The sequence below is a fragment of the Muscardinus avellanarius genome (genome assembly GCF_963383645.1).
Source record: "Muscardinus avellanarius genome assembly, chromosome: 15".
NCBI classification, from domain to species: Eukaryota; Metazoa; Chordata; class Mammalia; order Rodentia; family Gliridae; genus Muscardinus; species Muscardinus avellanarius.
The window spans coordinates 66140187-66168171 of NC_137801.1; the positions used below are offsets into that span (position 1 = coordinate 66140187).

At 46.4% G+C, this 27985-nt stretch overlaps 1 protein-coding gene across 14 annotated transcripts in view; it reads left to right on the forward strand.

The window, feature by feature from the left end:
* The window catches only part of DYSF (dysferlin), a gene marked incomplete at both ends in the record, with an annotated part of 231285 nt that overhangs the window by 29920 nt on the left and 173380 nt on the right, over nt 1-27985 (forward strand). For all 14 annotated transcript variants that reach the window (XM_080711955.1, XM_080711953.1, XM_080711959.1 and 11 more), the window contains 2 exons: nt 9677-9732; nt 10554-10645. In XM_080711955.1, the coding sequence (XP_080568081.1) occupies nt 9677-9732; nt 10554-10645 (148 nt within the window). The remainder of the gene's footprint in view (nt 1-9676; nt 9733-10553; nt 10646-27985) is intronic.

Sequence of the window (27985 nt, forward strand, 5' to 3'; positions counted from 1 at the left end):
GCCTTTGTCCATTGAATGGGGCGTCATCTCGGAGGCAGGGGGGACAGGGGACGTTGTCCACACCACTGTCTCCTTCCTGTCAGTGCTGCCGGCTCGGGGTGGGTCAGGAGCCCAGAGGCATCCGGGACGGAACTATTTTCTTAACTGTTTCCTGATGAGCAGCGTGCCTTCCCTTCCCTTGGTGTCTGCGAGTCTTGTAAGGCCAGGTCAATGCTTCCTTTTCTTCTCCCTCCTCCTCCCGGCCCCGCCGCCCCTCGGCGACCCCTCCTGAGTGTCCTCTGGAAGGTCCGGGCTGGCTCTTCTAAGCAGGACTTGCTGAAATCTCATTGCAGGCCTCTGCTTTCCTCATCTTCAGGAAAGGCAGGAAGCAGGAAGTGGTTAAAAGTCTCAGTCCGGGTCTTGACAGTATACTGCTCAATTATGGCAGCTGGGAGCACCAGGGAAGGGGTCTCCTAGCGGACAAGTCTCAATAGGCTGCAGATGGAATTTTCCATGCTGCTCCATGGGCTGCCGGGAGCTGCTGCGTGGTGGGCAGGGGAAGTGGACACTCAGCTTGCATCTCCTGTCTCTCTCAAATCCTGTGTAGTGAGCTGGGCACGGTGGTGCATGCCCGTAATCCTGTTTCAAAATAAAAAATAAAGCAGGCCTAAGGATGTAGGCCAGATATAGAAAGCCTCTGGGTTTAATCCCCAGTACAAAAACAAAGCAAAACAACCCCAAACCTCCCAAAACAGTAAAACAAAATACAGTACAACATAACAACAAAAAATAAACCTCTATATAATAGACTCTCACTATCAGTCTACTGCCAGGGTAGCCAAGGTCTCGAAAGGTACCGAGTCTACCTAAGGGCACAGGGTGGCCATTATTGCATGACTCCAGCTTCGGCTGGGGCAGCAGCCACATGACCACAGAGGATTTCGCGTGGTCCAGCCAGCACTGAGAAGCTAACTGGGTCCCTTCCAGGACTCCTTCCCCGGCCCCACTGGGCCTCCTTCCATCCCTCCGTCCTCTGGTGGGGATGTGAACTTCCTGAAGTTGGAAGAAAAGGAGCTGAGTGCCATCATGCAGCACCCGATCGCTGGGCACCTTGCTCGGCCCTGGGTGACTAACAAACACCAGGTGTGGTGTCTGTTCCCCGAAACTCGCAGCCTGCTTGTTTCGGAGAGCACTGTTAGCCCGCTGTCCCTGCACATGGTTCTGGCTGGCTTGGGGAGTGCTAGAGAGAACAGCTGTCTGTCTGGGGAGGCTGGGGAGGCTTTTCAGAGGACACAAAACTGATCTGGACATTGAAGAGTCAGCAGGAGTTCAGGGTGATGCCCAGAGGGGAGGGCAGGAGAAGTGAGCTCACGTTTGATGAGCCTGCTGGGTGCCGGGCACTGTGCACATCCTGTCTTGTATAATATTCACAACACCCGGGCTTGGAGGCGCACGCTTGTAATCCCAGTATTTGGGAGGCTGAGACAAGAGGATCGTGGTTCGCGGACAGCCTCAGCTGCTACTTAGTAAGGCCCTCTGCAACTCAGTGGGACCCTGTTTCGAAATAAAGAATAAAAAATAGGGCTGGGGGTGTAGCTTGAAGGTAGACTGCCCCTGGGTTCCACCCCTCGTATTGCAAAAACAAACAAAATATTCACAACAGCCCCTGTGGAGGTATCACTAGGGCCTTACAAATGGAAGGAGGAAACTGAGGCTGAAATGCTAAATGCTTCCCAGGGCTCTATGAGCAGGGTCAGAAAGGTCGAGGCTCTCTCTCTTCGCCATCACACGAGGAGCTGTGGATGTTGGCGCCCAGGGTCACGCAGCATTGCAAAGTAAAACAGCCGTCACCTAGGCAATCACCCAGGCCCTGCCTGCAAATTGGAATGCTTATTCTTTACACCCCATGCACTTAGTCTTTAAAAAGCGCTGGTTTCATTGAAGGAAGTCCTTGAGGAAGCAGAGGAATTATTAACCCTCGAGAGCACATGTTTATATTTTGTGAGATCACATGGGAAATATGCTCAGAGCACTTCTGCAAACCAGTCGGTGATTGTTGAAGGAACCTGTGCGATTGCTTGAGTGACAGGCTGAACTAGACACTGTTGATTGGTGGGTGGGTGGGCAGGGCTTTTCATGGAAGATGATTTTTTTTTTTTCTTTTGCATGTTTGGGGATGGAACCCAGGGACATTTGACCTCTGAGTCACACCCTCTGCCCTATTTTTTATTCTTTATTTTGAAACAGGGTCTCACTGAGTTGCAGAGGGCCTCACTAAGTAGCTAAGGCTGTCTGGGAACCGTGATCCTCCTGTCTCAGCCTCCCCAATGCTGGGATTACAAACATGCACGACCATGCCCGGCTAATGGAAGACTATTTTTACTGGAAAGAATGACTGACAAGCTATGGTACTGGGACTCAGACACTTGGCCAATATTTTTTTGAAAATGAAAGAGAGCTTACTACTTCAAGGAGAATGACTGACATGTATCATTTGCTGCCAATCATAAAGTTTGAGCTTTCAAGCAAAAATTAGAATTTAGAAAAGCTGGATTTTCCAGCTTCCTGGTATACAGGCCTTTTTTTTTTTTTTTTTTTTTTTGGTACTGGGGATGGAGCCTAGGAGCATTCTACCTCTGAGCTATACCCCCAGCCCCCTTTCTTTCTTTCTTTCTTTCTTTCTTTCTTTCTTTCTTTCTTTCTTTCTTTCTCTCTTTCTTTCTCTCTTTCTTTCTTTCTTTCTTTCTCCCTCCCTCTCTTTCTTTCTTTCTCTCTTTCTCTTCTTCTCCTTCTTCTTCTTCTTCTTCTTCTTCTTCTTCTTCTTCTTCTTCTTCCTTTTTTTTTTTTTTTTTGGTGGTACAGGGTTCCTGGAAGCCCTTCTACCTCTGGGCTACACTCCCAGACTATTTTATACTTTTTATTTGGAAACAGTGTCTCTTAAGCCAGCGCGGCTGGCTTCGAACCTACGCAATCCTCCTGTCTCCGCCTCCCAAATGCAGGGATTACAAGCGTGTGCCACCACGCCCAGCTTATTTTTTCTTTTTGAAATAGGATTTTCCTAAGTTGTTGAAGGTCTTGCTGTGTTGCTGAGACTGGCCTGGGACCTGTGATCCTCCTGCCTCAGTTTCGCAAGTACTGGGATGTGTGTACCACCATGGGCAGCTCCTGGTGTGCAGACTTTCCTGTTGAGATTGCAGGTGATATAATGAATGGTTTTTGTTACTGTGTAATGAAATGTGTCTACATTTAGAAGATCTGCATAACTCATTGAATAAAAGTTTTTCAAATGACCAAAACTGATGTTATAGAATCATGAATGAATTAAAGGCCCATCCAAAGTGCAAGATAGAATAATTAATTTTAATGTAACAAAGCACGAAATGTTCATTAATAAGAGTTCAGATATCATATTGCCACTTACCTTTAAGATGTTTAAGAAATACTACTTGTTGAATTTATATGTGGTTTCAAAGGATATTCACAATTACCTAAAAGTTTTCTAAAATATGCCCCCCCTTTCAACTACATATCCTGTTGTATATCTTCAGAGATATCGACCAAAACAAGACAACAAACTATACAGAGAAGATATGATCATCTCGGCAAGACATTAAAAAGACTTGCAAAAGAGTGTCACTGTTTTTTACTTTGTTTTGGAAGTTACAGTTATTTTTCATAGAGATATGTCACTAATGTTAACATGCATTGGGCCTCTTTTTAAATTAATTACTAAGTAAATATTTTATTTATTTATTTATTTTTTATTTTTTTATTTTTATTTTTTATTGGTGCACTGTATTCATACATCATAGTAGGATACATACTTTTGTAGACATACATGCACACTTTTCCCAGTCAGCCCCCACCCAATCCCCACCCCATTCTCTCCCTATCCCTCCCTCCCATGCTTGGCTTAGTAGTTGACATCTAGTATTATGGCAATTTATCTAAAATTAAAAATGATAATCTCACATAACAGTTTCATTTGTCTGATACCAAGCTTTTGATGACTTAAAGATAACATTTCAATATTTCTTTTTGCTTTCTTTCTTACCAGAGAATATTTTTTTCTTTTTTTTAGGTGAAACTATCATATATTTATTTTTCAGAAAAAAATCTATCCTGATATGGAATATGGACTCTAGATACCCAGAACAATCTCGAAGCAAAAACAAAGCTAGAAGATGTATATTTTCTGATTTCAAACCATATAAAGCTACAATAATTGAAACAGTGTAGTACTATTCTAAAGGCAGATATATAAACCATTGGAGTTAAATAAAAGCCTAGAGCTAAATTCTTCCCTATATTGTCAAGTTATTTTTGACAAGGTTTCCACGAACATTTGGTGGTAGAAATGATAATCTTTTAACTAAATATTGTTAAAAAATAATAATTACATGGAAAAGAATAAAATTGGACCCTTACCTAATCCCATATACAAATATTAACTCAAAATAGGTAATAGACCTAAATATATATCTTAAGACTATAAACTTTTAGGGGAAAATCTGGGTCATAAAACCTCACAACATTGAAATTGGCAGTGATTTCTTGGTTATGATTTCAATGGCACAGGCAACAGAGGAGTATACAGACTCCCTAAAAAATTAAAAAAAAATTGTATATCCAAAGACAATGTAAACAGAGTTAACAGTTACTAATAGAATGGGATAAAATATTTCCAATTGCTATATCTGAAGGTATATTAATATTCCAACTAGAAATCCTAAAAATTAACAACAATAAAGGCAAACAATACCATTTAGAGATAGGTAAAAGACTAACATAAATAATGAATCTCCACAGATAACCAATCTTAATTGTCTGTTGGATGGAAACTCTTGTTTCTCTGGTTCTGGTTTGTGTTACCTATTTCTTCTTTGTAGTTAATCTCTTTGAGTATTTTCTCTAGTGCTGGTTTTGAAGACATAAATTCCTTCAGTTTCTGTTTGTCATGGAAGCTTCTTATTTTTCCATCTAATTTGATAGAAAGTTTTGCTGGGTAGGAAATTTTTGGCTGGAAGTTGTTTTCTTTCAGAGTTTGGAATATGTTACTCCAAGCCCTTCTGGCTCTCATGACTTGGTTTGGGAAGTCTGGAGTGATTCTAATTGGTTTGCCTCTGAATGTCACTTGGCCCTTTGTTTTTGTTGCCTTTAAGATTCTCTGCTTGGCTTCCACATTGGTCATTTCAACAATTATGTGGCGTGGGGATCCTCTTCTCCGATCCTGTCTAAAGGGAGTTCTATAAGTTTCCTGGACCTTTGTATCGACCTCTTGCTCTATGTTTGGAAAATTTTCTGCTATTACTTCTTTGAAGAGATTGTTGATCCCTTTGGTTTCACTTTCTTTTCCCTCCTCTATTCCAATTATTCTTAGGTTAGCTCTCTTAAAATGGGCCCATATTTCTTCAATATCAGATTCCTGCTGTCGGATATTTTTTTCTAGATTAGAAACTATGAGTTCATTTTTGGATTGCTCATCTTCTAAGAGCGAGATTCTGTTCTCCATGTGGTCTAATCGGTTGTTTGTGCTTTGAATTGAGGCCTTTACTTCATTAATTGCATCCTTTATCTCTTTTTGGCTCTCTCTGAGTTCTTTTTGAAGCACCTCTATTATTTCTACAGTTATTTTCCTGATTTGATCTTCTAGAAATCTCTGATTTTCTGTTTTATCGGGTTCTGGTGTTGTGGGGTTGTGGGCATTAATTGCTCCAGTATTATTTCTCTTTCCCATGATTTCTGATGTTTGTGCCTTCTCTGGGTTCTTCCCTTGGGTCACTATGACTTCCCTTAAGGTGTTCTGGATCTCGAGTCAGTAGTATCTCGGACCCCACTACTCCTTTACTGGGTTTTATCACAGAGTCTCCGACCCAGAGAGTCGATAGAGGCTGCTTTAGACTGTGGGGGGTGCCAGGTTGCACGTTCTCCTATGTTGTGATATCTCTGCCACCGCCCCTCCCCCACTGGGTCAAGTCCCAGGGAGTACAGTACTGGGATTTCTCCTCTGTGGCCCGCAATTTGACTCACTGTTCTTGAGTACGCAGATGTAGCTGTACTGGCCTCGCTGAATTCGCTGCTGCTACCGCCGGTGGCAATATGGCGCCGCTGCTACGCCCTCGGCTATGGGGCTGGCGTTTTTCTTCTTGATTTTGATTTCTACTCTGAATCCCTGCAGCGTGTGCTGAGCTCGGCCACTGGGAGCTTAAGATGCTCTCTGCGCGGAGAAATCCCGCCTAGCTGTTCCGCAGTGGCTCACCTCGGCTTGCTGTAGCCGTCCCGTGAATTCGCCGGTGCCTCCGGCAGTATGGCGCTGCTGCCGCGTCTGCCGGGCGCGAGGCCGGTGTATCTCCTCTGTGGCTCTGTTCTCAGTCCGCTTTCTCTCTGGAGCCTGGTGATCTTTTGTTTCACTGGTGATGGTGTTTTCTGGCTATTAAAGGTGCTGATTTTGTGGTAATTGAGATTTGTTGTTAGCGGGGCTCTTAAGCCCCGCTTTTCTCGGTTGCCATCTTCCCGTCTAAGTAAATATTTTAAATGCCCCAGTTAATTTCTTTTGTTGTAAAATTAAATAGACACAGGTTGCCTAAATAAAAGCTCTTTGGGAGCCAGGCAGGTTGGTACACGCCTGTATTTCCAGTACTTGTGAGGCTGAGACAGGAGGATCACAGGTTTGAGCTAACCTCAGCAACTTAGTGAGGATCTCAGAAACTTAGATCCTGTTTCAAAATAAATAAATAAAGAAACAAATAAAATAGGGCTGGGGTTTTGTTCAGAGGTAGAATATTTTTTGGGTTCAGTTCCACATGCTACAAAATAAATAAAATCAAGCCAGACATGGCGACACACGCCTCTAACCCCAGCATTTGGGAGGCTGAGACAGGAGGATCCTGGTTCATGGACAGTCTCAGCTACTTAGTGAGGAGGCCCTTTGCAACTCAGTGAGACCCTGTTTCAAAATAAAGAATAAAATAATTAGGGGTGGGGGTGTAGCTCGGAGGTAGAATGCTCCTGAGTTCCATTCCCAGTATTGAAAACAAGCAAACAAACAAAAACAAAATAAATAAAATAACAAAAAGTGTTTTTTGTTAAAACACATCATTTTGGAGAGTGACATTCAGAAACCAAAAAGTTTGAGAACTGCTGCCCTGAAAAATCACACAAAAGAAGCCTTCTGAGGTGGTGGGTGTCACTCCAAAGCCCCTTTTCCTACATGAGTGATTTGCAGCCAGGAGGAGAGGGGGTGGGGCTCCCCTGAATCTCTAGAGGGACAAGCGGTGAGCAGGTGAGCTGGGGCTCTTGCAAGTGAGGGGCAACTGTTTCCAAGATGATTGCCTTAGAATCCCTGGAGTCCCTCTCTGCCTCCATCCAATCCCTCCCCGCTCCTTGCCCACATCCTTGACCCCTCTCGACCTCCCTCCTCCTCCTCTCTTTTTGGAACCTGGTGGGGTGGGGCTGACGCTGCAGGAGGCTGCACCTCTCTGGCTGGCTAAGCACTAACCGTGCTCAGCATCCTTATCCTGGAGGATGTTTCTGGAGCTGTAAGGGCCTTTCATGATCCAGGCAGTTCAGGTGGAGATCAGATACTTCTCACTGGAGAGCCCTGCACAGACACGGTTGTAAGGAAAGGCCTTTAAGGTTCAGCTCAAATAAAAGTTCTGTGTCTGGCAGGACACGTTCCATGGTCTGCTGAGTGCCTAGTCATTTCTGTTCTAGTGAGACCCTGTTTCAAAATAAAGAATAAACGCCGGGCGTGGTGGTGCACGCTTGTAATCCCTGTGCTTGGGAGGCAGAGATGGGAGGATTGCGCAGGTTCGAAGCCAGCCACGCTGGCTTAAGAGACCCTGTTTCCAAATAAAAAAAAAAAAATATATATATATATAAATAGGTCTGGGAGTGTAGCCCGAAAGTAGAAGGGTTTCCAGGAACCCCAGTACCACCACCAAAAAAAAAAAAAAAAAAAAGAATAAAAGATAGGGGGTGTAGCTCAGAGGTAGAATACCCCTGGGTTCCATCCCCAAACCACCCCCCCCAAAAAAAAAAAAAAGAAAGAAAATGCCCAGGCTGTCTTCTTAATGAGCTTGTTATTGTTACTTCAGACTTTTCTTTCTTTTCTTTTCTTTTTTTTGGCACTGGGGGTGGAACCCAGGGGCTTTTCTATCTCCGGGCTATACTCCCAGTTGTATTTTATACTTTATTTGGAAACAGGGTCTCACTAAGTTGCTGAGAGCCTCACTAAGTAGCTGAAGCTGACTTCCAACTTGTGCGATCCTCCTGTCTCAGCCTCCCAAGCGCAGGGATTACAAGTGTGCGCTACCACGCCCGGCTACTTCTGACTTTTCAAATAAAGTTTTAAAATCACAACTTTTGTGATTCTGATAAACAACAATCTCCCTAGAAAGTATTCTATTTCTTTCTCTCTCTCTCTCCCCTCCCCCGCCTCTGTGTTTATTGGGGATAGAACCCAGGAGCATTCTCTCTCTTAGCTATACCTCCAGCCCTACTTTATTTTTTATTTATTTATTTATTTATTTATTTATTTATTTATTTTATGGTACTGGGGTTCCTGGAAGCCCTTCTACCTCTGGGCTACACTCCCAGACCTATTTTATACTTGTTTTATATTTGGAAACAAGGTCTCTTAAGCCAGTGCGGCTGGCTTCGAACCTTCCCAATCCTCCTACCTCCGCCTCCCAAGCACGGTGATTACAAGCGTGCGCCACCACACCTGGCTATTTTTTATTCTGAATTGGGGTCTCACTAAATTGCAGAAGGCCTTGCTAAATTGCAGAGGCTGGCCTCAAGCCTATGATCTTCCTATCTCAGCCTCCCAAGTACTGGGATTACAGATGTGTGCCACCACACCCAGTTCCATCTCTCTTTTTAAAAACAGCCACTTCAGCTGTGGTGGCACATGCTTGTAATCCCGGAGGATCACAGTGCGCTGACAGCCTCAGCTACTTAGCGAGGCCCTTTGCAACTTAGTGAGACCCTGTTTCAAGAAAATAAAAATACTAAAAATATAGGGTTAGGGGTGTGGCTCAGTGGTAGAATGCCCCTAGCTTCAATCCCTAGTATCACAAACAAACAAACTAACAAAAAAACCTCTAAAAGACAACAACAACAACAACAAAAAACCTCCACACGGTGTGTGGTGGCACAAGCCTGTAATCCCAGTACTTGGAAGCTGAGACAGGAGGATCACAGGTTCGAGGCCAGCCCTAACACTTTCTGAGACCCTGTTTAAAAAAAAATTGTGCTGGGGGTATAGCTCGGAGGTAGAATGCCCCTGGGCTCAATCCTCAGTACCACCACCACCACCACCACCATCATCATCATCATCATCATCATCATCATCATCATCATGATAATAATAAAAGAGAAATGAAATATTTTCTGGGAAGATTGTTCATTTTTAGAACCAGCAAATTTACAATTGAACCAAGTTTATTTAAAAAGTCAGGAGTAACAATGCCACGCTAAGATGCAGCCTGCACATTTTCTTTGAAAAGTTCTCTTCTGATCGGACTGATGTTTGATCCCAGAGCTGAGACAAGAGCTGTGGGATCCTCGGGGCATCTGTTACTTTCTAAGATTTCCTTTGGCAGCTGAGCCGAAGCTTGGCTCCAGCAGCTGAGCCTGGGGGTGGAGGGCGCAGGTAGGACGCGTGTCTTCATTTTTCCCTTTTGTGTCTCCACAGGGGTAAAGAAGAGAACCAAAGTCATCAAGAACAGCGTGAACCCCGTGTGGAATGAGGTAAGGCGCGTTCTCACTGCCCTCTGCTGTCTGTCTCTGCAGCGACTCCTAGAGGGGTGATTGTTCCTTGGCGTCCTCCAGCAGGAGGGGCTGGTGGCTTCAGCATCCTGGCCCTAGGAAGGGTTAGTAGCCTAGACCTCGGTCCGTGAGTGGGCGTGGCATGGAGGACAGTCTCTGTCCCCCCATGGTGGCCAGCCAGGCAGAGGGTGCTCAGGGGTGCTCCTCCCTGTCTCCTCTCCCTCACACAGGCCGATGTCCCTGCCCAAAGCCGCCTTCTCCCAACGGCCCTCCCTGGTTAACCAAGACTCCCCATGGCCCCCAGTCACCTCTGTCGCCTCATCCAGCGCCCATGTGGTCTTTTGGAAGCCCTGGCTGCCTTGTGGGGGTGGGGGCGGGGTGCACAGGGGGCCTGTGCTCTGAGCAGGGACTGACCTGACAGGGCACGACTTGGCTGCCCACCCGAGCATGGCTTCTGGACCAGCGGTCTTGGTCTCTGAGCAGCCGACAGGCCCCCCTGGCATCTTTCCACCTTTGCTTTTGACCTGGCTTCCTGGGATGAGTAGGGAAAAGGGCCATGAGCGTACGGCCTCCTTTTCTTTCTGTTGCCTTCAGCTCTGTCTCTTTGGAAGCTCCGGAACTCTGGTATTCATCCATCCATTGAGGCACGCAGCCCTCCATCCCTGCAGCCATTCATCCGTCCACCCTCTCACCCATTCGAACCGTCATGGCTGCCTGCCCAGTGCCCAGGGGGCGGGATGAGGGTAAACCAGTGTCTTTTCTGGGACCACAGGTTAAGATGCATCCTTTGCTTTTCCTTCCAGGGCTTTGAGTGGGACCTCAAGGGCATCCCCCTGGACCAGGGCTCCGAGCTTCACGTGGTGGTTAAAGACCATGAGACGATGGGGAGGAACAGGTGAGGCGGGTGAGCGGGCCTCCATGGCGTGAAGGCGCAGGGAGGTTGTGGACGTAGATGCCAGAATGTGGGCTGCAGAGAGCTGGTGTCTTAATTCACTGAGGCCCACCTCACCTGCGCCAAGAGGGGCACGTTCCTCGGTGCTGCTGGGGAGAACCTGACCCTGGATTCAGCTGAGAGCTGCCCAGGCTGCAGGGGAGGGAGACGGGCTGGAATCAGGTGTCCACAAATTCGCACAGACACCGCGTGCCCGGGTAGCAGGCAGGAGAGGCTCCAGGGTGGGTCCTCCCTCCTCCCTCCCTCTCTCCCTGCCCAGCCCTGGCTGGCAGGGGCAGAGCTTGACACACTCCTGGAGGCAGACAGGCAAAGTGCAGCTGCTCCTAGCAGAGAGCAATGGAAGAGGGCTTCCTGGAGGAAGCAGAACTTAAGGTGAGGCTTGAGATTTAGAAGTGATAACGGGTGACACCGACTAGCCTCTCTCGGTGGTGGGGTTTCTGTTGAGTTTTTTCACATACAAAATGGGGAGAGTCTTAAGTGGAGGACTGACGGGAGCAAGGTCACGGTGGCGAAAGCAGCTCCCTGTAGGCGGGGGATGGGTGGCTTCTCTGCCGCTGAGCTCCGGGCCTCGTATTGACTGATGGGCCTGTTGATTGCGGTTATGGATGTGCGTGGACTGGGAGATGCATCCTGTCACAGCAATGATTATCAAGTGACAAGCCCTGTTCGTCAGAGCGGAAGGCCCAGGGGTCCCTGATAGGCACCACAGGGTGCAGCCACGATAGGTGCCAGCATGGCGCCTGGTACTGTTTGCTGACATCCAGGCCCAAGGACCAGGCACAGGCTTGCTGTTTTGTGACCCTCTCACAGGGGAGCCTTTGTTTGAGAACTGGGTCAGCCGGATCTGAGGCCTGGCTGCCTGGCTATGCTACCCTGGGAGGGGGAAGAAGAGGGGTAAGGAGCCTAGGGACCATCTCAGGTGGCAAAACACCTGGGAAGCTTGAAATCTTAAAAGCTTGGAAGAAAAACACAAATGCCACCACCTCTTCGTGGCTCTGCTGGCCGCGGGTGCAGGCTGTGGGAATGAGTTCCATCTGAGCCGCCTTCCCACATGGATGCTTCATGGGAGACAAGGTAGTCTCTAATGAGCCTGAACGGTGGGCACCTCTCTGCAGGTCAGGGAGGGAGCAGCTCTGGACACGGGGTATCCTGGAAGGCTTCTTGGAGAAGGGCCACACTCAATGACCCGGCCTGGGCAGGGAGAGGTTTGTGGGAGGGGAGGGGGGGAGGGTAGTGCAGCGTGGGGGTGTGGAGGCCAGCGGCGCTCAGCCTTATAGGTGGGCTCAGTCTCATGACGAGTGCGGCCCCCAGAGAAGGGGGTGGTGAGGTCAGATTTGTAAGGGGCTCCCAGTACCAGGCTGAAGACGGCCATGGTGAAACCACACCGCCGATGTCTACAAAACTTGAGCCCTGTGCCGAGCCTTAGATACAAGATCTTTTCCTCTCAGTCAGGCACTACTATTAGATTTGTCATCATTACAGAGGGTGCTGGGTGCTGGGTGCATGGAGCCTTGGTCCCCTGAGGCTCTAAGAGATTGGACAGTTTTCTCGGAGGCTGGTGATGGAGCTGGGACTGGAGGGCGGGTCTTTTAGCATTTTCATAATCCCTGAGCCCTGTGCCTCCGAGAGGCCTCTGGAAGCCCCAGGTGGTTGCTGGGCCCTTCTGGAATGTTTCTCTGATGCTGCTGGAGTGGAGAGTTTAGTGAGGGAAAGGTGGAAAGCCTGGTCACTGCAGGGCGTGCGGAGGAAACCCGTGTTTCGTTTTCAATATCATAGTCAGCATCGTTACAGGTCCTGGGGGTGGGGTGGGGACTGAGGGCATATTTTTAATCAGTTCAAGGGCCAGGCTAGACCTTAGGGTGTCAGGAGGCCAGGGCACCCACAGGCTGACCTGTGGGCCACGGGACACACAGAGGGTGCTGGGTGCTGGGTGCATGGAGCCTTGCGGCTCTTCTGCTGGCTCCTGTGGGTGCCCTCCAGCTCCCGGGGCAGCCGACTCCCTGGGAACCAGTTCCCCACATGACCAGTTAGTTCACTGTAGGCCATTTGTTGGAAATCAGTTCCTCAAACATTAATTGCAAAATAGCTAATTAGCTAACAATGTACCGCAAACTTCTTTCTTACATCTCCTTGGATATGATTTTTGTCTTTTTTCCCCCCCAAGCACTTTTCTCAGTTTTGCACTTCCAGCAGTTAAAAATTAAATTGTAATTAGACTAAATTGAAATGTAAACTTGCATGCATAAATCTCTGAAGAATATCAGAGGCTGTCAGAGCAACACTGTCCTGTGAGGAAACGATAGGAGCAGACAGGGTTGTGGAGCCCGGACAGCAGTTTGCCGCCCTGTCTGGAGTCAAGGGTGGGGGCAGGGCTCCTACAAGATGGTCCTGTGACGCTGCCAAGTACTTTCGCCATACTTAAGAAAAGTGAAAAAGAATCAGAGCCTAGAAGTATTAAAAAATTCTAAGACTGGCTGAGCGTGGTGGCGCACGCTTGAAATCCCAGCATTTGGGAGGCTGAGACGGGAGGATCATGATTCGCAGACAGCCTCAGCTACTTAGTGAGGCAGTCCCTTTGCAACTCAGTGAGACCCTGTTTCAAAATAAAGAATAAAATAAATAGGGCTGGGGGTATAGCTCAGAGGTAGAATGCCCCTACGTTCCATCCCCAGTACTGCAAAAACAAAAACAAAAACAAAGAAAAGTTTTAAGACTGTAAAACTAAGGACAGTGTAAATTTTGAAAGAAAACGGAGAAAGGTCAGTGAATTAGGCTCAGTGAACCTTTTCCATCCAAAGCCCACCTGACGCCCTCAGGTCAACTCTCCTGGTGGGGAGGTGAGGGTGGCTTGTCCTGTAGCTGTCCTCAGGCCCCTGCCTCGATCCAGCTAGCCTTCATTTCTGGGATTCCTGGGCTCCTCTGGAGCCAGTGGCTCATGGCCCAGGGCAGTCCTTACCTGCCTGTCTCCTCTCACCTCTGCTCTGCTTGCAAACCACCGTCCTCTGCTTCCTCCTGCCTGCCTCTAGTGCCCTCCACAGCTCTCGGCACCTCTCTCCACTCTTGCTTTGCACTTTTCTTTCTTTCCCCATTTGCTCTCTCTCTCTCTCTCTCTCTCTCTCTCTCTCTCTCTCTCTCTCTGTGTGTGTGTGTGTGTGTGTGTGTGTGTGTGTAACTAGGGATTGGACCCAGAGGCATCCTACCTCCCAGCCCTATTTTATTTATGTTTTTGAAACAAGGTCTTGCTACGTTGCTGAGACTGGCCGTGAGCCTGCACTCTTCCTATTTCAGCCTCTCAAAAGTACTGGGATCACAGGCTTGTGCCCCCACACCCGGCTAGCCCTTCTCCTCCTCTGATTTCCTCTCCTTCTCTCTTCCCCATCCTCCAGCCCCACCACTCTTCTCTTTCCCTTTGGCTCCTGAGGCAATGGCTGCGTCTGTCCTTTCCTCAGTGACCACCGGCAGTTTTCCTTGCTAGACCAGACTGGTCTGCCGGCCCGGAGTGGCATCTCTGGAAGCCCTCTGTCCATTCTTGCCTCAGGAAAGGGACTTCAGTCTGGGGACCATGTCGAGACTGCTCTGAACCCCCACTACCCGTGAGCAGGCAGTCCTAAGGCTGAGGGACCCTGAGCCAGCTTCATGGGTGGATAAACTTTGTGGGTTTCAAATGCCCACAAAGGAAATCTACTCGTACGGTGGAAGAGACTCCGGCAAACCCAGCTGGGCAGTCTAGATCCCTGTCCTAGGCTGCACTGGACAACTTCCTATTTACTCTGGGCTTCCCAGAGAGAAACTGGAGGGGAGATGACCCTGGTCCCAGTGGGGTGTTTTGGCCCCTGAGATGTCCAGCTCAGGGCTGCTGGCTTTACTATTTTGGGGCCAGGTTGCACAGTTCCCCCGGGTTGGTTATTTCCACTGTGCAGTTCAGCTGAGAGCTACCATTCCAGAGTCCAGATCAGCAGAGCCCATAACACTTTCTGAGAAGATGGAAATGTGTCTGAGTGGGCTAGGGTGACCGAGGCATTACATTTTCAATTCTATTTTCTCTTAGTGACATCAGTGCAAATAACTCCACGTGGTTAGTGGCTCCTGTGTTAGACAGGGCCGCTCTAGAGTTTTAGAACAGTGTTCTAACACTGGTTGCCTCTTAAAATGATGTGGGGGTTTAAAAAAATACCAGCGTCAGAGCCCCACACTAAATGGATCAAGCAAGAAACTTCTGTGGGCTTCAGGTGTCAGCACTTCTAGAAACTACTCAGAGAAGGTCGGGGCACCAGGTGGGGAAGCCACAGCCTCAGAGAAACTTCTGGGAAAGGAATGCTCTCCATATTTTTCAGTACTGGGGATTGAACACAGGGGTGTTCTACCTCTGAGCTTCACCCCCAGCCTTTTTATTTTTTATTTCAAAACAGGACCTTGCGAAGTTACTGAGGGGCTTGCTACATTGCTGAGGCTGGCCTTGAACATGTGATCTTCTTGTCTCAGCCTCCCAAGTATTGGGATTACAGCTGTGGCAGCAGGCCTGGCTGTTCTCAATTTTTGTGTGTGTGGGTGGATTAGCTAAGGAATAAATATAAATAGTCACTCTTGTAATTGTTTCAATAGGTAATTACTAGGGAAATAGCAGAAAATGATGAAAATAAATAACATAAACGTACTAAGTAAAACAAACTAAAAATAAATAATACATGATTGTTTACTTAATAAAATGATCAAAATAATACAAATGGCTGAGACTGCACATGGTTAGATTGTGAAAGAAATGAAAAGTAGATTCAAGAATCGTTCTAGTAACTATAACCACTGACTTAGGAAAATTTGGTTAATAAAAACCATGAAAATGCCAAGGAGTGATAAAACTTGATGTAGAGAAAAAAAATCTAAGAGCTAAATATGTGTTGGGAAATTTAGACAGAAAATAATTGTCCCAAATGAAAATAATTTTTGTCAAGTGAAAAAAGATGTTAAAAAAGAAAAAAGAGCCGGGCGTGGTGGCGCACGCTTGTAATCCCTGTGCTTGGGAGGTTGAGACAGGAGGATCGCACAGGTTCTAAGCCAGCCTCAGCTACTTAGTGAAGCTCTCAGTAACTTAGTGAGACCCTGTTTCCAAATAAAATATAAAATAGGTCTGGGAGTATAGCCTGGAGGAAGAAAGCCTCTGCGTTTCACCCTCAGTACCACCAAACCAAACCAAACCAAACCAAACAAAACAAAAAAAGTTTAATTGCAATGCATAGAAAACTGTAACAACATATGAAACTAGCTTAATTTAATTTGTTCTGAAAAATGCCTTTCCAGTGAAAATTAATTAATATAGGTGCATTTTTTTTCAGTATTGGGACTGAACTTGGAACCATATGCTAGACAAGTTCTCTTTCAACTGAGTTACATGCCCAACACTTGTTATTTTATTTATTTATTTATTTACTTAATTTGCAGTACTGGGGATGGAACCTAGTGGCATTCTACCTCTGAGCTATATCCCCAGCCCTATTTTTTTTTTTTTAGGAAATTGGAAATCTTTATTTATTTATTTATTTATTGGTGCATTATATTCATATATCATATTGGGGTAAACACTTGTGTGTACATACATGTACACATCACTGATTTAACTCCTACCCAATTCCCACCCCATTCCCTCCCCATCACTCCTTCCCTTGCTTGGCTTAGTGGTTGACTTCAATATGTTTAAGTACATTGTGTGTTTTAGAGATTTTCCTCTTCCCCCCTCCTTTCTCCTCCTTTAGGTTGCCTTGTTTGCTCCTCTATAGGATTTCCTTTTTCATCTAGAGTTCCTCCTATGACCCAGTTCTCCCTAACTCTCACATATTAGGGAAAGCATCTGATTTCTTATTTTTTGTGACTGACTAATCTCACTTAGCATAATGTCCTCCAGTTCCATCCATTTCCCTGAAAATGATGTAATTGAACTTTTTAAATGGCTGAGTAAAATTCCCTTGTGTACATATCCCACAGTTTTGTAATCCATTCATCTGTTGATGTACATCTTGGCTGGTTCCATAGTTTGGCTATGTACATATCACACCTATTTTTTTATTTTTTATTTTGAAACAGGGTCTCACTGAGTTGCAAAGGGCCTCACTAAGTAGTAGTACCTGAGGCTGTCCTCCAACCGCGATCCTCCTGTCTCAGCCTCCCAAATGCTGGGATTACAAGTGTGAGCCACCATGCTGGGCTCTTTTTATTTTATTTTGAGACAGGGTTTACTAAGTTGCTGAGGCTGGCTTCAAACTTGCAGTCTTTCTGCCTCAACTTCTGGATTAGTTGGGACTACAGGTATGTAACACCATGCCTGGAAATATCGGGTTTATTTTGTGTTTGTTTGTTTTGTTTTTTGGTACTGAGGATTAAAACCAGGGGCGTTCTACCTCTGAATTTATTTTTATTTTTATTTTTAAACTCTGTCTTGCTGAGTTGCTGAGACTGATCTCTTATCTGCAATCTTCCTGTCTCATCCTCACAAGTACTGGAATACAGGTGTGTACCACCATGCCCAGTATATTTAATATACTTATTTAAAATAAGTATATTTTAAATGTAAATGTTTGGTAAATAGAAACATGAAAAAAAAAATCCCTCCACGTAGTTAAAACATCCTCCTGGGAAAACACCATGGGCAATATGATGATGCTCTCCTTGACCTTAATAATTTCACTAGCCAGCCCCAAGCCTCATCAAAACAGGAGGACCAGATTTAAAAAAAGATACATATAGGACACCCCATTAAGTGAGAAAGATACATACAGGACACCCCATTAATGTGAGAATGAAATATTGCATAGGACATGCTTTATATTAAAAACAGCATTATTTTTTATCTAAATAGAAATCTAACTGGGTACCCCATATTTTATCTGGTAACTCTACCCTGCAAGGTGACTTTACTGCCCCGTGCCTCTGGCTTGAGTCAAGCAACAGAGGAGACCTAGACTTACACCAAGAATCAGGAGACAGGTGATCACCTTTAAAGATGCTTTTCTGAGCTGGGCGTGGTGGCGCATGTTTATAATCCCAGCATTTGGGAGGCTGAGACAGGAGGATTGTGGTTCAAGGACAGTCTCATCTACTACTTAGTGAGGCCCTTTGCAACTCAGTGAGATCCTGTTTCACATGTGTGTCACCATGTCCAGCTCAGCCTCTCGTTTTATGATTTATTTATTTACTTATTTATTTATTTATTTATTTATTGCAATACTGGGAATTGAACCCAGGAACATTCTACCTCCAAGCTATACTCCCTGTCCTATTTTTTATTCTTTATTTTTATTTATTCTTTCTTTCTTTTTTTTTTTTGTGGTACTGAGGGTGGAACCCAAGGGCTTTCTACCTCCGGGCTATACTCCCAGACCTATTTTCTATTTTATTTGGAAACAGGGTCTCACTAAGTTGCTGAGAGCCTCACTAAGTAGCTGAGGCTGGCTTCGAACCCGTGCGATCCTCCTGTCTCAGCCTCCCAAGCGCGGGGATTACAAGCGTGCGCCACCATGGCCAGCTTTTATTCTTTATTTTGAAACAGGGTCTTACTGAGTTGCAGAGGGCCTCTCTAAGTAGCAGGGGCTGTCCGCGAACTGCCATCCTCCAGTCTCAGTCTCCCGAATGCTGGGATTACAAGCGTGTGCCACCATGCCCGGCTGTGAAGGGAATCTTGACAGGTTACTGCCCATTGCTCTCATCAGGCTTGAAAGCGTGGGCTGCATCCTTATTGTCAAGGATTTTTGATAACTATATTTTGTCCTGGATTCCGTCCAGCACATCCCTGGGTTTCAGGATAATTTTTCTTTTGTCTTTCTCTGGACCGAAGTGGAAAACTATTTAGAGTTACCCTTGGGGAGCCCCTGGAGAGTCAGATACTGGAAGGAAGGCTGCCAGAGGCCAGGCCGACTCAGGGGCTGCGGAATGTCCTGCTGTCTCTTGCTTCCTGCCACGAGGCACGCATGGTGGAGGGGCTGAGCTCTCAGGCATTTCCTCCCGGGTGTGCCCAGGTCTCACTGGAGTGTGTGTGCTCTCAGGACAGGGCTGTCTGACTCTCCTGTCTGCCTAATTAATGGGGGGAGAGGCTGCAGTCAGTGGGGAGTTGCAATACAGGCACTTTCAATTGGTAGGCCCTTTTCCTAGTTTGAAAGATGCAGAATGAGAAACAGTGATCCTTCTGGAGCATTAAAACAATTATTTCAAACTTACAGAAAAGTTGCAAAAGTTTTTACTGAGAATATCCTTACGTCCTTTGGTCAGATACACTTGTTGCTAACATTTTACTCCATTTGTCTGATTAAAGTTTCTCTTTCCATTTGTCTTCTCCCTCTCCTCTTTCAGAGTAAGTTATATTCATCAAAACCTTTTATACCTAGCCAGACGTGGTTGCACTCGTTTGTAATCCTAGTTCTTGGGAGGATCGTGGGTTCACGGCCAGCCTCAGCTACTTAGTCAGGTCCTCTGCAACTTAGTGAGGTCCTTTGCAACTCAGGGAGACCCTGTTTCAAAATAAAGAATAAAGCCGGGCGTGGTGGCGCACACTTGTAATCCTCGCGCTTGGGAGGCGGAGACAGGAGGATCGCACAGGTTCGAAGCCAGCCACGCTGGCGTAAGAGACCCTGTTTCAAAAATATAAAATAGGTCTGGGAGTGTAGCCCAGAGGTAGAAGGGCTTCCAGGAACCCCAGTACCACCAAAAAAAAAAAAAAAAAAAAAAAAAAACCCAAAACAAAATAAAGAATAAAAAAAACAGAGCTAGGGGGTGTAGCTCAGAGGTAGAATGCTCCTGGGTTCCATCACTAGTACCACAAAACAAAACAAAACAAAAACCCCTTTTATACCTAAATACTTTAATGTACATTTCTTTAGATGATGATGATGATGATGATGATGATTATTATTATTATTATTAATTTTGGTGGTACTGGGGTTCCTGGAAGCCCTTCTACTTCTGGGATACACTCCCAGACCTATTTTATATATTTTTTTATTTGGAAACAAGGTCTCTTAAGCCAGCACGGCTGGCTTTGAACCTGCGCAGTCCTCCTGTCTCTGCCTCCGAAGCACGGGGATTACAAGTGTGCGCCACCAAGCCCGGAGAGTATTATTTTTTTTTACATAACCATAGTATGGTTGTCAACTTCAGTAGATTAACATGGTTAAAGCTGATTTATTTATTTATATTTATTTATTATTTACTTTCTTTTTTTTTTGTACTGAGAATGGAACCCAGGGGCAGTCTACTCCAAGTTACACCCCCAGCCTTTTTTATTATTTGTTTTGAAATAGGGTCTTGTTTCTTGAACCTGTGATCCTCCTATCTCAGCTTCCCAGTACTGGGGTTACAGGCGTGTGCCACCATTACCAACTGAAAAACCTGATTTATAATCAGCTGTTTGTATTCCAGTCCTGTCAACTGACCAAATAACTAAACAGGGTCTTGCTAAGTTGTTGAGGGTCTCCTGAAGTTGCTGAAACTAGCCTTAAACCTGCGATCCTACTTTCTTAGCTTCCCAAGTACTGGGATTATAGGCGTTTGTCACTGAGCCCAGCTCAAGTAACTTTTTAAAAAAGAATTCTCCCCTCCTCCTTTTTTATCATTATTATTTTGTGGTACTGGCAGTTGAACCCAGGGGCATTCTACCTCTGAGCTATATCCTTTAGTCCTATTTTATTATTTATTTTGAAACAGGCCCTCACTAAGTTGCAAAGGGCCTCATTAAGTTGCTGTTGTCTGTGAACTTGTGATCCTCCTGTCACAGCCTCCCAAGTACTGGAGTTAGAGGCATGCATTGTATATTATTATCTCTTTTATAGCAGTTATTATCTTTTCTTTGCAGTACTGGGAATGGAACCCAGGGACATTCTACCTCTGAACTATATCCCCAGCCCTATTTTTTTATTCCTTATTTTGAAATAGAGTCCCACTAAATTGTGGAGGGCCTCACTAAGTAGCTGAGGCTATTTGCGAACCATGATCCTCCTGTCTCAGCCTCCCAAGTACTGGAATTATAAGCATGCACCACCATGCCTGACTAATTATTATCTCTTAATAATTGCTATTATTATCTGTTCGAGCAGTCCTCTTCTGTCTCTCCTTCCAGAACTAGTCTAGGGCCCAATATTGAAGGCCAGTAGGATTTCCATAGTTTCTTTAATCTGGAACATTTCCACCCTTTTTTTTTTATGACAACGTATATTTTTGAATACTACAGTACTCTTACTCTTTTTATTTTTGGTGGCACTAGGGATGGAACCCAGGGACCTTCTACCTCCGGGCTACACTCCCAGACCTATTTTATATTTTTTATTTGGAAACAGGGTCTCTTAAGCCAGTGGAGGCTGGCTTCGAACCTGCACGATCCTTCTGTCTCAGCCTCCCAAGCGCGGGGATTACAAGCGTTTTCCACCATCCCCGGCTCAATACTCCTACTTAAAAAACAAAAAACAAACAAACAAACAACAAAAACAAAAAATTCCTCCTCTGGGGTCTGTCTGCTGCTTCTTCATGATTAGGTTAGGTCCCTACTTCCTGGCCAGAATTTGCCCATTGCGACGGGTCCAGGCCAGGATCCAGAGGCAGCTGATGCTCCCCATTGGGGATGTAAGTTCAATCACCGGGTTGGCGTGTTTTCTGATCTTTCCCCATTATACCCTTGCTCTTCTTTCTTCCCCTTGAAGACTGAGGGGTGTTTTAAGACGGTGCAGTGTTCTGCTCCTCCTCAACTTGTGTATCTGTGTCCAGTCACACAGCTGTCCAGCCACACAGCTGTCGAGTGAGCAGCCGAGCAGGGTCTCCAGCCAGGCAGGAGGACTTGAGCACCCTTCCCAGCCGTGAGTCACAAGTGCTGTGTTCGCCGCTGGAAGGTGGCTGAGGAAGAGCGTTTTCTGGGGTGTTGCTGTAGGTTGAAAGGCACAGTTTGCAAAAATGGGGGTTTGTGTGTGGCACCTGGCGTGGGCCGCCTGGAGTGTCCCTGGAGCCCTGTGTCCTGCAGCCTCCCTGGTCAGCTGGCTGTGAAGCGTGGGGGGAGGGGCTTGCTCTGGTCTACTTCTGCTTCCACTTTCCCTGCCTTCCTGCTCTAAAACAGATCTTGGCTGCTGTCCTCCTGATGGCCCCAGCCTGGCGGCCAACCCTGTTATTCTTTAGTTCACAGAACCAGGCATGGAGAAGGCCCCAGGGAGCTGAGGGGTGCCATGAGCACTCAGGGGTCCTCCGCCATGAGCCCCATGGTCGCCTCTCTGACCCTCTGGCTTCTGCTAGGGCTTCAGCCAGCTCTGCACCCCACATGGACCCTCTCCTCCCTGTGTTATCCTCTCTTAGAGCCCAGGCTTCAAGGCTACCCCTGAACCTTCCAAGTGCTAATCTTGCATAGCATAGACTAGTAGACCTCCCAACCTCCTATCCGTGGGAGAGGTTAATCCATCTAAAAAGCACAGGTGATGAGCGTTTTAAAAGTCTGAAAAACTACTCACTCCTGATCTCCCCAACAAAGAATTAGCATTTTTTTTTTCTGTACTAGAGATAGAACCCAAGGGCTGCCTTCTCTTTCTCCTCCTTCTCCTCTTTTCCTCTTTCTCTCCCTCCCTCCTTCCTCGTCTCCTCCTCCTTCTCCTCTTATTCCTCCTCCTTTTCTCCTCTTCTTCTTCTCTCCTCTCCCACATACTTGAAATTGACCCAGGGGAATTCTACCTCTGAGTTACACCCCCCAGCCCTTTATAGTTTTTTTTTTTTTTTTTTTTAAATTTTGAAACAGGATTTCACTAAGTTGCTGAGGGCCTTGCTAAGCTATTGAGGCTGTCCCTGATCATCCTGTCTCAGTTTCCCAAGTACTGGGGTTCCAGGTGCTGGGCACCATGCCCTGCAGGCTTGCATTTTAAATGCACATGCGTAGCCACAGACATGGGTATAGTGTGTCTCCTTGATATGCTGACATTGTTTCCTTTGGTAGTATACTTAGAAGGCGATAGCTGGATAATATGGTAGACCTATTTTTAGTTTTTTGAAGAAAGTCCATACTATTCTCCAGAGTGGCTGTACTGATTTATATCCCCACTGGTTTTCATTTCTTTTTTTTATATAAATTTTTTGTGGTGCTGGGGGTTGGAACCCAGGGGCCTTCTACCTCCGGGCTACACCCCCAGCCCTATTTTATAATTTATTAGGAAATGGGTCTCAGTAATTTGCTGAGAGCCTCACTAAATAGCTGAGGCTGGCTTCGAACCTGTGCGATCCTGTCTCAGCCTCCCAAGTGCGGGGATTACAGGCATCTGCTACGACGCCCAGCTTGGTGTTCATTTCTTATGTAACATCCCAGAGTTCTTATTGCTTAATCACCAATATAGGTTCTGATTTTTCTCTTTTTATGCAATAGCTAACATATTACCCGCATACTCTTTTGCGCCTTTTTTTCTTTTCTTTTTCTTTATTTCATCCCCCCCCCCTCCGTGGTACTGGAAGTGGAACCCAAGGGCATTCTACCTCTGAGCTACACCCCAGCCCTATTTTTTAGTCTTTATATATTTTGAAACAGGGTCTCACTGAATTGCGAAGGGCCTCACTAAGTAGCTGAGGCTGCTTTTTTTCTTTTAACTTAACAGCATGTCTTGTTGATTTCATATAAAAGTGCCTGGTGAACATCGTTTTCAGAGGTGCATAGCATTCCATTGTATGGGTGTAGAGTACTTTACCTGTTCTGCATGACAGACATTTGGGTTGCCCTTCTGTTTGTTCTTATAAACAATAATGTAATAAGACTATGTTTTAAGTCAAATTGTTTCAATTTTTTCATGCTTATTAAACAAGCTTGCTTGACTTAATCCCCCGCCCTCCCACATACTGCTCAAGGCTGCTCCCATCGGGTAGCAGGACTCTTACTCTTAGATGGTGAACTGGAGAACTAAGTTCTTTTTCTCATGGGAGAAAAATGTGCGCTCTGTCCATACTAAACTGCTTCCCTCTTCGGTGCTAACTTGGGAAGGCAGTGGCTTTCTGCCTCCACACTTTTCCTGCCCCTCCCCACTCCAGTGGCTGCAAAACGCAGCAGAGTCAACATAGATAGCCTGGTCCAGGCATTTGTACTGGTAGGCTGCAGGGGCAGGGGTGGGGATGGGGGCAGGCCTGTGGGGTTTCCTTTCCACCTGCTGGAGCTGGCTCTTGCAGCCAGAGCCCTGTGCAGGGCCTGGGCCTCTCTTTGCCTCATCTGACTTCTACTGAATACTCGTTGGCACCTGCCAGGCCCCTGGCTGGTGTCCTCGAAGCCTGTGGCATCCCTGGTGTGCAGAAGGCACCTGGCCCCAGAGTCTTCACTGCCATCTTCATCTTCAGATGGAGCAGGTTGTACTGGTATTGGGAAGAGGGTTTGAAATGTATTAAGGTATAAGTATTGGGAAAAGAGTTCCAATTTTAAAAATATATCCTTTATACTAAGAAGGCCAGGGCTAGCAGAAAGGAGGGACTTGTAATTTACATTTCTAAAGGGAAGGAAAGGAAGCCTGAGAGGCTTCTTTACATTTCTGAAAGAGAAACAAATGGCCTAAGGGAAATCTGAAGAAATCCCAGATGCCGGAGAAACAATTTCACACATCTCGGGGGATGGAACAAGAGGTGCAGAGGGCTGTGTTTGGAGGCAGGACAGCCACCCCCCTTCCAGGGCAAATCCTCCTGGAAACGGCAGAGACTGGGCTAGAGATAGGGCTAGCATATCTACAGATCAAAGGACCTTCCTCGGACTTAGACAGGATAAAAACTCAGTAAACTGGAGTTCTTTGGCATTTTCGTTCGAATTGCCCCCCTGTGTCTGCTCCAGCACAGGGCTTTAACTATCTCTATATTTCTATCTTTTTAATAAACTTCTTTAAATCTGCAGCAGCTGTCCAAGCGATGAATACCTATTCTTAGCTTAGGACAAGAATCCACGGTTTTTCTGTTTGTCTCTGTGTGTTTGGTGGTGGGGGGGGATTATTTCACCTCACACACCTCCCCCCCCCAACCTATCCCCCTGCAACATATTTGGCGCCCAACGTGGGGCTATCTACAGCTGCAGGTGACTCCAGCCGACGGTGGTTCTAAAGCCACTGCATCTTGAAGGTCAGTAACCTTCCCTAAAATGGGACCAGATCTCAGAGGATGACTGGATTGCCGGCGCCAATGAGCTCTCTGGAACCATGGAGACCCCCCTGCCACGGCCTAGCTACGGCAGAATCTCCAGGGGAAGGGAAAATTTCCCATTAAATAGTGTAGGGGACGATAGAGGACTGAGAACCTCCTCCCGGCCTACTACAAGGCTTAGTGGCGGCCAGTACGCGATCTGAGATCCGCACTCTACGGGGGTAAGATCTTTGCTGCCTATGCCTACGTAGGGGGTGCAGGGCCAGTGCTTGGTCCTTATTGAGGCTTCTCGGAAACCGCTATTGTCTTGTCAGGCCCAATGAGTGCCCATCTATTAGGCCCACATCACGGATGGGACACTGTTAAAATCCCTATACAAAGTTAAATCTAAAAATGCCCATGGCCCACCTTGAGGAAGCTCTCCAAACAGGAGACCCAAGCTAGGGGATGGTAGTTTTTTTTTTGTAATTTGAAACAGATTCTAGGAAGATAAGCTAGCACGTTTGTTTTTAAAGACGGCATCTAGGTAGCGTTGCCATTGGCAACTGGAGCCACGTGTAATAGTCCTAAATTTCAGAGCATGAAGGGTTAAGTTTTTTCAAGAGGTCAAAAAGAAAAGTTTCAGTCAGGCAAGTCTGCGAGGTGACTGCAGCACTCAGCAGGAATTGTTTGACATTCAACAGGCAGGAAAAGCTCAATTTACATGGAAAAGCCCTCCGAGGAGGCGCCTCAAAGAAAGGCAACGCCCAGCCGCTGGCCGGCGTGGGGATTTTAGGCCTTGAATGAGTGAAGTGAATACAGGAAAACACAGTAGGAAGACCATTTTTTTGGTGAAAAATGGCAGTAGACACCCCATCGGGAAAAGGGGGGCACTGTGAAAGTGCGGGAAATGGAACAGGAGTAAGGGGGCTAAATCTCCATATCCATTTCGGTTGGTGGAAAGTACTGCCCCGTGCTTCTCCACGGACGGGACAGCTGGACGTCCACAGCTGTACCCATGGCTTTAGGATAGGAAGTCTCATCGGACAGAGAGCGGGCCAAGCAGCTCGATCGGACAGGGTAATATGGGCAAGGGGAAAGGGTGGCAAAGCCTCTTCCCATTTAAGACCCTCCCGGTGGGCAGCAAAGCGTGGGAAATGAGGCCACCCTCTAGGCCCCCACTTTCACACGGTGCAGGGTCAGAAGGACAACCTTCTGCGCACCATATGCTTTTCTGTCGTAAAATGAGATTCCAGGCATGTCCTAAACGCCGGGATTTTCGGTTTGAGTGCACAGCTCTGGGGGAGGAGGGGACGACCTCCGCTCAGACAGGACACTAAACCATACCCTTTTCCCTCTCAGATGGGTCCAGCACTCCAAGGTGGAATCTGGATCTCCACTCGCATGTGTTCTCCAAAATTGGGAGAAGTGTGACCCTAAGATGCTAAAGAAAAAAGTTCTCATATTTTTTTGCACCCAAGTATGGCCGCAGTACGCGCTAGGGGACGAAGACACGTGGCTCCCACAGGGAAGTCTCAATTACAAGATTTTAAGGCAATTGGACCTATTTTGTAGAAAGGAGGGTAAATGGACAGAGATAGCTTATCTTCAATTGTTTTTCTACTTACGGGAACACCCAAAGTTACTTAAAAGGTGCAAGGTTGAGGCTATTGTGGCAGCTTTGGCTAAAACAGAATCTAAAGCACAAATGGGACAGAACAATCAGGAAGAGGGCCTTATAGGAGCCACAGGACCCCCTCTCATGCCCAAGGGATCAAACCAGACTAAGGCCCCTCCACCCCCAGGATAGCAACTCTGATATGCGGGAGACCCAGGGGGTGCCCGAGGCTCAGGGGCAAGGAGGAATGTTTCCTCTTGTGATGGTAGGAGGGGGGAGAAACGGGTCGAAGCAAGTCCATCAGCCTTTCTCGCTAGCAGAATTGAAAGAAATTAAAAAGGACTTGGGAAATTATACTACTGACCCTGACCAGTACATAAAGGCATTCAAATTACTCAGTTCGTTGTATGATCTTACTTGGAGAAATGTTAAATTACTTCTTGAACAAACTCTGACATCTATAGAAAGGGATAGGGTGTATAAAGAGGCTAAAGCAGTAGAGGATAATTATTTTGCGGCCTCCACGAATGGGGAATCATAAAATAGACAAAATATGCCCACAGGAGAACTGGCATTGCCACTCATAGACCCCAGCCCCTTGCTAGAAAGAAACAACTCGCAAAAGGCAGAAGTTTTTGAGCCTAACCACGATAAAGCCAGTGCATTGCAGGTGCAGCTTTAGCAGCCTGGGATCCGCAGGGTCCTTAGTGCTGCCAGATTAGTTTCCAATTGGTTTTGCCTGTGGGCCGCAGACCACCTGGAGAGGAAAGTTCACGGTTTGATCTGTCCACATGCAATTCTTTCATGAGGATTAAATATAAGGCTATAACACCTACTCAAAAGAATAGATGCTAACATTATTAATTAATTCTTTACCCAGTAGAAGGGAAGGCCATCCTCAGACAGACTAATACTTCAGGCTGTCAATTTGGTTTGACAGAGACTTGAAAAGGGAAAGATAGATGGACAAAAGCCATTTAAGGATTCTGGCTGCTCGCAAAAGCCTAGGCTCAAGTCTGTTTAAGGTAGAAAAGCAAGAGCAACTCTGGAGAAAATGCTCTCAACCAGGAGGCCATAAAGGTCCTCTGAGGCCTGGCTCACAATGCAAAGGGGGACCATTAAACGGCTGAGCGCCCCCAGTTCCGGAGGGAATTGGGGTCCTCAGACCTACGTTCCCAGTGAGTCCTCCCACTTACCACCACCTGAGTTAACTAAAAGAGCCCTAGGCAATCACGCAGTGAAATCCCGGAGGCCAGATCTGAGGCAGTGTCCTTCTTTCCCGGCCCAAGGACCAAAAGCTTAGCCAGGGTGCGGAGTCTTTACAGACCAGCTCTGAGCCATCTGTTTACTCAGCCTGCAGAGGTGTTTAAAATGACCTTCCATTCTACGTTCTTAGCCACACCAGAAAATTCAGCTCCTCTGATAACAAAGTTTTTTTTTTTTTCTTTTGCTGGTTGCACTAAAGTTATTACTCAAAGATATTTTTATCTCAATCATTCTTAGCTAAAATGGTTACTTCAAAAAGTTGTCCAATTAGACTCTTGTGAGAGGTGATTAAATAAAGTTATTTTCTTTGACAAAATCAA